This window comes from Entelurus aequoreus, linkage group LG16, assembly GCF_033978785.1.
Source record: "Entelurus aequoreus isolate RoL-2023_Sb linkage group LG16, RoL_Eaeq_v1.1, whole genome shotgun sequence".
In the NCBI taxonomy this organism is placed as follows: Eukaryota; Metazoa; Chordata; class Actinopteri; order Syngnathiformes; family Syngnathidae; genus Entelurus; species Entelurus aequoreus.
The window spans coordinates 2,857,651-2,869,320 of record NC_084746.1 but is presented as its reverse complement, the minus strand read 5'-3'; the positions used below and the strand labels follow the sequence as shown (position 1 = coordinate 2,869,320).

Below are 11,670 nucleotides of genomic sequence, written 5' to 3'. Positions count from 1 at the left end.
CTGGACATCTTTTGCAATTTGTTTAATGAACAATGAAGGCTGCAAAGAAGACAGTTGTAGGTGGGATCGGTGTATAAGCAGCGGACTACAGCAACACAACCAGGAGGACTTTGTTGGAGCGCTAGCCGCGGACCTCACCTTGACTTCCTACGTCTCCGGGCCGCCAAACGCATCGGGTGAAGTCCTTCGTCCTTCTGCCGATCGCTGGAACGCAGGTGAGCACGGGTGTTGATGAGTAGATGAGGGCTGGCTGGCGTAGGTGGAGAGCTAATGTTTTTAGCATAGCTCTGTGAGGTCCCGTTGCTAAGTTGCTAAGTTAGCTTCAATGGCGTCGTTAGCACAGCATTGTTAACCTTCGCCAGCCTGGAAAGCATTAACCGTGTATTTACATGTCCACGGTTTAATAGTATTGTTGATTTTCTATCTATCCTTCCAGTCAGGGGTTAATTTTTTTGTTTCATTATGCAGTTAAAGCACGATGCTATCACGTTAGCTCGTAGCTTAAGCATTTCGCCGATGTATTGTCGTGGAGATAAAAGGCACTGAATGTCCATTTCGCGTTCTCGACTCTCATTTTCAAGAGGATATAGTATCCCAGGTGGTTTAAAATACAAATCCGTGATCCACAATAAAAAAAGGAGAGAGTGTGGAATCCAATGAGCCAGCTTGTACCTAAGTTACGGTCAGAGCGAAAAAAGATATGTCCATCACTGTCTCTCAAGTCCTTCACTGTAACGTTCCTCATCTACGAATCTTTCATCCTCGCTCAAATTAATGGGGTAATCATCACTTTCTCGGTCCGAATCTCTCTCGCTCCATTGTAAACAACGGGGAATTGTGAGGAATACTAGCTCCTGTGACGTCACGCTACTTCCGGTACAGGGAGGGCTTTTTTTTATCAGCGAGCAAAAGTTGCAAACTTTATCGTCATTGTTCTCTACTAAATCCTTTCAGCAAAAATATGGCAATATCGCGAAATGATCAAGTATGACACATAGAATGGATCTGCTATTCCCGTTTAAATTTAAAAAAATCATTTCAGTAGGCCTTTAAGCCTGCTAACAACACAAACCATTGCCCTCGGGGTGATGTTGGAAACCCCCTGTTTTCCGCTCCCAAAGCATGCTGGCGGTGTAGTCGTGGTACCAGGAACACGTGTCCTCCTCAAAATCACAGGACAGCTGCTGTGGTCCTGCAGGTATGTCTCCCTCCGCACACTTCTCAAAACTGATGTCATCCAGCATCACGTCCGTGGGTTTCAAAAATGGACAACTGAATGCAAACTGGAGCTGTAAGAGTGAAATGTTAGCATGAACTAGAATTAAAAATAATGTTTTTAATAAGGAGAGCCATTAGGGCCTGCAATTAAACACAGTGGTACGTATGGAGACGAGGTAAATGAGTATTAAAGTAAGTCATTCTGTTTGCTGTTCTCTGATTGATTGATTTTGAACCACTGTATAATGCACTTTACCGCAAAACATGGGCTTGGTTTTGTCTTTTTCGGATATTTTAACGGACCTTGTACTTGGCGGGACGATTCCCAATGACGGTTCGGGCATTCTGCCACTCGTCTGCCGAACTCGCTGGAGTTTTCAGCAGTTTGGTCTCGGTCGCCGTCCCTCTAACCAGGTTCACACGGATGGACGAGGACGACGTTGCTGAGTTTTCTTCATGAATATGATACCAGAAGCTAAAACAGCGAACATAAAAAAGGACAAAGGAGACAATATCACCGACTCTTATAATCCATTGGTGTGTACACTACCGTTCAAAAGTTTGGGGTCACATTGAAATGTCCTTATTTTTGAAGGAAAAGCACTGTACTTTTCAATGAAGATAACTTTAAACTAGTCTTAACTTTAAAGAAATACACTCTATACATTGCTAATGTGGTAAATGACTATTCTAGCTGCAAATGTCTGCTTTTTGGTGCAATATCTACATAGGTTCATTTCCAGCAACTATCACTCCAGTGTTCTAATGGTACAATGTGTTTGCTCATTGGCTCAGAAGGCTAATTGATGATTAAAAAACCCTTGTGCAATCATGTTCACACATCTGAAAACAGTTTAGCTCGTTACAGAAGCTACAAAACTGATCTTCCTTTGAGCAGATTGAGTTTCTGGAGCATCACATTTGTGGGCTCAATTAAACGCTCAAAATGGCCAGAAAAAGAGAACTTTCATCTGAAACTCGACAGTCTATTCTTGTTCTTAGAAATGAAGGCTATTCCACGAAAGTTTGGGTGACCCCAAACTTTTGAACGGTAGTGTAAATTAGGGCTGCAACTAACGATTAATTTGATAATCGATTAATCTGTCGATTATTACTTCGATTAATCGATGAATAATCGGATAAAAGAGACAAACTACATTTCTATCCTATCCAGTATTTTATTGAGAAAAAAAACAGCATACTGGCACCATACTTGTTTTGATTATTGTTTCTCAGCTGTTTGCAAATGTTGCAGTTTATAAATAAAGGTTTAGTAAAAAAAATGTAAAATTTTTTTTTTTTTAAATTTAAAAAACTCTGCGCATGCGCATAGCATAGATCCAACGAATCGATGACTAAATTAATCGGCAACTATTTTAATAATCGATTTTAATCGATTTAATCGATTAGTTGTTGCAGCCCTAGTGTAAATCCCAGCAGTACCTCATCTGACATCCCACAGCAGCCCTTGTGTCCACAAAATATTCCAAAACGGCATCTGCCGTGAGAGAACAGCCTTGTTTTCCATCCAAAAACATGACATGTCCTGTTGAAAGCATACAAAAAGGTTTTTTTTTTTTTAGGGGACAATACCAAATACACCTTAGAGTAGCCGGTAGGGATGATGTTTGATAAGAAATTATCGAGTTCGAGTCTATTATCGAATCCTCTTATCGAACCGATTCCTTATCGATTCTCTTATGGAGTCCAGATAGGTTGTTGTATATGGAAAAAAAAACCACAATATTTGGTTTAACAAAAGCTTACTTTTATTATACAAGAAAACAATTTAATCTAAAAAATAAATAAATATTGACTGTTAGCCCCCTAAAAAAATAAAATAAAATAAATAAATATTGACTGTTGTTACCCAAAGTATATTAAGTGGGATTTTCCAGAAAAACAAATATATAAGGTAACACAAAAACAAGCTGTCTCTGTGATCACTATAGGTGTATAAATAATAATATAGTGTTAAATAAAATCAGTCCCTTGGGCACAAAACTGGAAATAATACAGCTCTCCAAAAAGTGCACTTCTGCTGCCATTTGACATAACTGTTTGTTATGATGCTTTGACATTTTTGCACTTTATTTCTTTATTGAAAGAAAATTCTATGAAGAGAAAAGTTGTTTGCAAATGTGGTTACAATGCTAAAAAATGAAAAGTTAAAGCTAAAAAAAGAAATACACTTTATTGAGTTAACATTATTTCTTTATAGGGGGAAAGATGTTATGAGCTAGAGAATATAACAACTACACTACCCAGCATGCAACGGGAGTGACGAGCATGCGCGGTAGCCCCGAAAAGTGTTGCATGTTGCCACGCTGTGAAAGTAAACGTCAAGAACTCAGCCAACACGCCTCGTCTGCATTATTTATAATTAGACAAACAACACATATACAGTGTGATTTTGTTTTGTTTACAAGGAAAGAAAAACAAAAGTTAAAAAAGGGAGATATGTTGTATATATATGTATGTGCTGCGGTTGCTTTAAGAACGTTGTGACAGCTGCCGTAAAGGAGTTGCGTTGCTAGCCTGGTTGCTATGTTTCCGGTGGGTCGTAAAAGTGTTCATGTGTTTGTACCCTGCTCAAATCTCTCAGTAAAGTTATTCATTGGATTATACCTTTTGTTTTGAACTTTATTACACCTTGGAGCGCTTTTTCCCATCCATTTTTTTCCTGCTTTCGCTATCTGCGCCTAATGACTGAGCTACGTGACGTCATTTATTGTGATGTCTCACTGGGCATTTCTGGTCGAGACGGGATTCGTTCCGAGGGATTCGAATAAAGAACCAACTCTTTTCTTTACTATAGTGGTCTCGATAACGGGTACCGGTTCTCAAAAAGGGATTTGAGTCCGAGGACTTGGTTCTTTTCTTATCGAATAACCGGGAAAACCGGTTTCGAGTATCATCCCTAGTAGCCGGTGTACAGCTTGCATAGCGGCATAGATTTACCATGAGCACACACATTCAATATGCGAGTGAATAGTTAGTGAGCCCCGTCATTATCTAGATCAGACCTGGGCAAATGAAGGCCCGGGGGCCACATGCGGCCCGTTAAGATTTTCAATCGGACATTCCCAAATCACTTTTTTAGATCTTTAAGATGGAAACTAGCTGCCATTATGATGTGCACTCATGTTTTCTAATGACCGTAAGTCTTGAACTATACCAGGGGTCGGCAACCCAAAATGTTGAAAGAGCCATATTGGACCAAAAATACAAAAACAAATCTGTCTGGAGCCGCAAAAAATTAAAAGCCATATTACATACAGATAGTGTGTCAAGAGATATACATTTAAAGGACTTAAAGGAAACTAAATGACCTCAAATATAGCTACAAATGATGCATAATGATACAATATGTACATATAGCTAGCCTAAATAGCATGTTAGCATCGATTAGCTAGCATTAATGCAGTAACCAAATATGTCTGATTAGCACTCCACACAAGTCAATAACATCAACAAAACTCACCTTTGTGCCTTCACGCACAACGTTAACAGTTGGGTGGACAAAATGAGACAGAAAAAGAAGTGGCATAAAACACGTCCTAGAAAGCCGGAGAAAGTTATACATGGAAACAAACTAAGGTGAGTTCAAGGACCGCCAAAATTAGTAGGACAAAACGGCGCTCGCCAAATACTCGAATCAGTGAAGCATGTTTAATATAAACAGTGTGCTTTATAACAATTAGTGTCATGTTTGTCCTCCTACAGAAACCATATTAAAACAAAAAATATATTTTTTCCCCTCATCTTTTTCCATTTTTCATACATTTTTGAAAAAGCTCCAGAGAGCCACTAGGGCGGCGCTAAAGAGCCGCATGCGGCTCCAGAGCCGCGGGTTGCCGACCCCTGAACTATACTAAGTATTTCAATGGTTGGAATCTGCGCTTTTGCATGATATTTTAGTGAGTAGTGTCGTCTCGCAGTGTTGTTTTTGTCAACGATGACGATGACGAAATCATTTCGTTGACGCCACTTTTTTTTCATGACGATAACGAGACGGTGACGAGATAAACATGTCTCTCTGATGGCGAAAACATGACGAGACGTGTGCGAGTTTTCGTCGACGAGACGAGAACGGACGAAAATGTTAGTGGGTAATCTGTCAGACGTTTAAAATGCATGACATTTCCGTTTATGGTGTGTGTCAATTAAAACCACGCCCACCAAGCGGCGTGCAGCGCACAACGTGCTCAACACGTCAGACTGTTGTTACTCGTCAGGCAATGGATCGTGATGGCCAGACCTGGCCCTAACCAATCTGGCGCCCTAGGCAAGATTTTAGTGTATATACTCACAAGAAACCGAATAGCTTTGTCTTTGACCTTTTTTTTACTTAAAGAAAGCAAATTAACATATTATATGAGAATGTTATGATTATCTTTAACCGAATCACAGCAGTGCTCAAATTAAAAAACAGCATTCCCTCTCATGTGATATTGCTTCATTAACATTAATGATGTGCACTTTAACAACTAGGCTTACAACGATACCTAATATATAAATGGGGTGGAAAAGTGACTATTACCTGCAGGGCAAACATTAGCTAACCAGAAGGCAATAACAATGTCAACAAAAAACACCTGCTTAAAAGATCTAATACAAAAATGTCCCTGAGGAATGTAAAGTGGGAGTACTGTAATTACCTAACGTTACATTATTATTTTCCATAACAATTTAGCCCCCTCCACAATATTAACCCGACGTTAAAACCGAACTAGCTATTTATTGATTAGCAATTGCCGAATCATGTAACATTAGCTTAATGCTAAAAAGCTAGGTTACTATCACATTCTGTAACAGACAAATAATTTCACGTAGGCTAACGTTACCTCCCTGCTACCTCTGTCTTTTTCTCGTTTCTCCTCTTCTTTTCTCTTTTTTCTTCCCTGGGCACCTGACAGTTTTGGCCGTTTTGACATCTTGTGTGGATTTTTTGATGTGGTAAGAGATACGGGAAGGGAGGGGGCGCACCGTGCGGGGGTAGGGGGGGCGTAATGTTGTAAGAAATAATATTTCTATTAAATAGGCTTTACTTTGCATTTTAATTAACGTGGGATTATTTTTTGTATTTAGAAATAATAGTACTAACTTTTTTTTTTTTTTTTTTTCTCCAACATTTGTGGCACTGGCGTGGCGCCCCCTGATGGACGGCGCCCTTAGCATTTGCCTATACGGCCTATGCCACGGGCCGGCCCTGGTGATGGCGGCGGCAGTTTCAACACAGGGGCGCAAACGTAGAGGCGACATATGGGTGTATTTGAAATATAACCCAGCAGATAATAAAACAGAGTGTATTGTGAAGGAAGACGGTGACAAATGTGGCCACAAAATATGCGGAAAAAACACGAGCAACCTTAAGCGGCACCTTAAGGCTCGCCACAAGGATATTTTTTCGAAGGTAAGTTACAAATGCTGTTAACATAATCGATAAATGTCATAGTAAGCTAATACATTAGTACGTTTTCCACATACTCCTGGCGCAAAAGGGCTGCTAACTTCAGGCTAAAGTTAGCTTTTGTTACGCTAACGTCAATTCATGATGTGTGTGTTACTTTAGCAGCATGTTTAGCCATGTTTACATTCAGTGACGGTGTGGTTATCTCTTTGTGAGTACCTTCTGTCAGCACGTAACTTGATACGTTAAACAGGTGGAGTTACTGTTATGCGTAGAGTCTGCTAGCTTTAGCCTAAAAGCCACAAGTGACGTTGTGCAGCCCCATTAAGGAATCAGGAATGAATGGATTATTTTATGACATGGTTTGCACAAATGAAAGAGATGTATGATATCTGTTGTAATTGCACTGGCAGACAGGGCCAAGTTGAGCATGTGTTCCTCATCCGTCACTCATATTTTGGGCATGTTTATGTTCATTGTACTTGAACAAATTCTGAGAAATAAAGCCACAATTGCTGAAGTAGAATGTTTTTGTTTTTTTTGGCTTTTTTGGAGTAATGAACTTTGATTCCACTGTTACCACTTTATCTGTGTGTAATACACAATCTTTGGATCAGAAATGTGCTGTTGGGTGGAAACCTTATATGTCTAAAACCATTCCTTTATTGTTATTATTTGTGAAAATAGCAGATCTGCAAGCTTACAATGGGTTGAACTTATAGATCTGCTGCTATTTTCACAACTTATGTGTGACACTGCCCAACAGCAATCTCCAATACTTATTGACCTCAATTCATTTGTTAAAAGACTATACTTATATACTTATATAAGACTTTTTATTCTTTTTTTTTTGGACTAAAACTAGACTAAAACCTTTTTGACTTTTCATCGACTAAAACTAGACTAAAACCCTTTTGAGTTTTCGTCGACTAAAACTGGACTAAAACTATCACATATAAAAGTGACTAAAATGTGACTAAAACTAATAAGCATTTTAGTCCAAAAGACTAAGACTGAGACTAAATGTAAGATGGTTGTCAAAAGCAACACTGTTGTCTTGATACCAATATTATTTCGATAGTTTTCGGTACTTTTCGATACTTTTCTAAATAAAGGGGACGAGAAAAAAATTGCATTATTGGCTTTATTTTAACAAAAAATCTTAGGGTGTGGCGGACCGGTACTTTTCAGAGGCGGTATGGTACCGAATATGATTCACTAATATCGCTGTACTATACTAGTACCCGTATACCAGACCTGGGCATTCTGCGGCCTGCGGGCCACATCCGGCCCTTTGTGCGTCCCTGTCCGGCCCGCGTGAGGCCAATCATAAATTACAAAATAAATTTAAAAAGTATCTATGTCGAGTGTGCAATACAACAGTGCTGCTTTTGTTTTGAAAAGCGTTATTTGTATTACTTCCGTGTGGACGCATGCGCGTGCGTGATTGTGAGTGAATGTGAACAGCTGCAATCACAAATGACAAAATAAAGTTGAAAAAACATCTATGTCGTGCGCGCAATACAACTGTGCTGCTTTTATTTTGAAAAGTGTTATTTATGGGCGTATGTCCGTGTGTAACCTGTGAGTGAAGGTGCACATGCAGCGACAAGTGATGCACGGTTTACACCCGAGACGCTAAAAAGAGAAAAGTTGATGAGGAATGGCGTGTTTTCAACAAGACATGGACTGCCAAGCAACGTTCCCTCTAAGGTGCGCGCCTGCGCAATTGCGCACTGCTAAAGCGTCCGCTGCGCACAGCAAATATATGCCGCGCACCAAATCAATCCCATCTGAATTCTAAACAAAATAAACACATTTATTCTGTGTAATTTTGCAATGCAACTCTGAGTGACAGTGACAACAAGCGGCCCTAACGGTGTTCGTCAACACCGTTCAATTGAACACCGTTCAATTATTGTAACGTCTATCGAGATGCTTCGAGGACAGGAATTATATCGATCACTTTATTGAGCAAAACTGTTTATATTCGGCCATAACCACACCAAAAACATGAGTAAAACATTTCTATCTCGAAAAACTAGTCATTTTCTGCCGTACAAACCAGGCCAAAACCAACTTGTCATCTGTCACCAACACGCATACCACTAAACCACTGGTGCGTTTAAGGCCACACAAAAAGTCGGACAACTCAAACACCACACAAAGTTACACTATGACTCCTCAGTCAGTGTGCTTATTTTACTGTCATTTATTATTAATGTTAATTTATTGATATTAATCATGGAATGCTGTTACTAGAGAAAGTTACAGGAATGCACACTTCATCCTATGCTTACATTTCATTGTGCAACATGAGGATGTTTAAGGGGAACTAAATGTGATCTCTGAAAGGGGTAGAAATGATTTCCAAAGCAGTGCTTTTGGTATAAAGTTAAGTTGGGTTAAATGAAAGTATTATTATTATTATTATTAATTATTATTATTATTATTATTATTATTAATCTTATGGTATATATAAAAAATAGTATTGAGCAAAATTTAATTGAAATATTGTCGATGTGGCCCTCCAGCAGTGCTCGGGTTGCTCATGCGGCCCCCGGTAAAAATTAATTGCCCACCCCTGCCGTATACCGTACAACCCTACTAGTGACTATGGTAATGTAAGTCACAGCAGGTCGGACGAGGCACCAAGCAGTGTGGGTGGGGAGCGTTTCCACAGAGTGTTTCCAGAGTCTGAAATGCGGGTGTCAGGGACAGACGCGGAAGGAGATTTTTACAACAAAGTTCTAAAGCTTAGTGGTGTATCACATATATCAGATTGTAGATGTTTTTATGTTTTTTTACCCTTCGTGTTCATATTTCGCTGTGTTTGTTGCATTTTTCTTGCATTTGGCTTAATTGTAAAATATGTGGATTGAGAGGGGGGTGTGACGTTCATATGTTCTCAATATTCAGGGTTTTATCATTCATAGAAAAATCTAAACTTCCATTCTGTTTTTAAGGCGGTCTGTCATAACATTTTTAGTATTCAATCAGACTTTATTGTGGTTGAATGCTATGTCAAATAAATAAATAAATCTGTTGATTTTAAAATTAAAGTACCACTGATAGTCACACACACACTAGGTGTGGTGAAATTACCCTGTGCATTTGACCCATCCCCTTGTTCCAAACCCCTGGGAGGTGAAGGGAGCAGTGAGCAGCAGCGGTGGCCGCGCCCGGGAATCATTTAGGTCAGTGGTCCCCAACCTTTTTGTAGCTGCGGACCGGTCAACGCTTGAAAATTTGTCCCACAGACCGGTGGTGGTGGTGGTGGTGGGGGGGGGGGGGGGGGAATTATATATATATATATATATATATATATATATATATATATATATATATATATATATATATATATATATATTTTTTTTTTTTTTACATAAATAAATAAAATCATGTGTGCTTACGGACTGTATCCCTGCAGACTGTATTGATCTATATTGATATATAATGTATATATTGTGTTTTTTTATGTTGATTTCATTAAAAAAAATAAAAAATAAAAATTAAAAAAATCTTTTTTTTTTTTTTTTTAATTCTTGTGCGGCCCGGTACCAATCATTCCGCGGACCGGTACCGGGCCGCGGCCCGGTGGTTGGGGACCACTGATTTAGGTGATTTAACCCCCAATTCCAACCCTTGATGCTGAGTGCCAAGCAGGGAGGTAATGGCTCCCATTTTTATAGTCTTTGGTATGACTCGGCCGGGGTTTGAACTCACGACCTACCCATCTCAAGGCGGACACTCTAACCACTAGGCCACTGAGCAGGTCAAATGTCAAAAGGTCAAAAATGTCAAAGGTCAAAAAGATACAAAAAGTGTAGAGTAAAATAGATAGTGTACAAATGAAAGCCGTAACATGGCACTAAACTAGTTGGATGATGTTGTGTTTACCCCATGGACTCCCTGTGGTGTGGTCATGTCCAGGTAGCGAGGTGACATTTGCCCACTCTCGCCTCCACGTGTAGTCGCTGCTGCTGCTGCTGTTCCAACCACACGAGTGATGCTCGAAACTACAAGAACCTTCAGTGAGAGAACACATTTAGCGGTTGACCTCTTTACAAATCGGAATGATCTGCGGACTTACCGCAAAAAACCTCGTCAGACGCGTTCTGGCAGTCTTCCTTCGAATGGAACTCCGGTCTGGGGGGAAGACGTTGTCCGGTCGTACATTCAAAGCGTCCGTCAGCACACGAGCTCACGCTGACAAAATACACTGTGAGGGATTTTTGGAATGACCAAGGAGTAACAGAACGGGTTCAATTAAAGCATTTGAGAAAGTGCAACACAAGATCTTCTAGAAGTTAACACGGACGCACTTTGCTGTTTTGAAAGACCTATTGCAAAAACGCTAGTCAAAGATGCTCTATATGACAGAAGCGGCTGTTCTTTTTTTTCAATACCTACTTTAAAAAAATGACTCAAAGATCCTCTTTATGTCAAGAGGCACTCTACAGTTTTTAGGCAATCAAACTCTACAGTAAGTCAAGGCGGACGCTCTTGGCTGTTTTTAAGAACCTGCTGCAAAATACGCAAATCAAAGATCTTCTATACGTCAAGATGCTCTATACGTCAAGATGCTCTATACGTCAAGATCCTCTATACGTCAAGATGCTCTATACGTCAAGATGCTCTATACGTCAAGATGCTCTATACGTCAAGATCCTCTATACGTCAAGATGCTCTATACGTCAAGATGCTCTATACGTCAAGATCCTTTATATGTCAAGATCCTCTATACGTCAAGATCCTCTATATGTCAAGATGCTCTATACGTCAAGATCCTCTATACGTCAAGATGCTCTATACGTCAAGATCCTCTATATGTCAAGATGCTCTATACGTCAAGATCCTTTATATGTCAAGATCCTCTATACGTCAAGATCCTCTATATGTCAAGATGCTCTATACGTCAAGATCCTCTATATGTCAAGATGCTCTATACGTCAAGATCCTCTATACGTCAAGATGCTCTATACGTCAAGATGCTCTATACGTCAAGATCCTCTATACGTCAAGATCCTCTATACGTC

General features: G+C 39.7%; 1 protein-coding gene across 4 annotated transcripts in view; it reads right to left on the bottom strand.

Annotated features, from left to right (window-relative positions):
• Positions 1–11,242, bottom strand: part of si:ch211-106h4.4 (MAM and LDL-receptor class A domain-containing protein 1) — an 84,034-nt gene extending 72,792 nt beyond the window's left edge. The window contains exons 1-5 of one of the 4 annotated variants that reach the window (XM_062023788.1): positions 10,725–11,242; positions 10,532–10,660; positions 2,662–2,764; positions 1,522–1,693; positions 1,073–1,289 (exon numbers count right to left, since the gene is read on the bottom strand). In XM_062023788.1, coding sequence (XP_061879772.1) covers positions 1,073–1,289; positions 1,522–1,693; positions 2,662–2,756 — 484 coding nt within the window. In that variant the 5' untranslated portion in view covers positions 2,757–2,764; positions 10,532–10,660; positions 10,725–11,242. Of the gene's footprint in view, positions 1–1,072; positions 1,290–1,521; positions 1,694–2,661; positions 2,765–4,702; positions 4,853–10,531; positions 10,661–10,724 lie in introns of those variants that run through there. The other 3 variants (XM_062023789.1, XM_062023790.1, XM_062023791.1) reach the window with 3 other exon arrangements.
• Between the last annotated feature and the right edge of the window lie 428 nt (positions 11,243–11,670).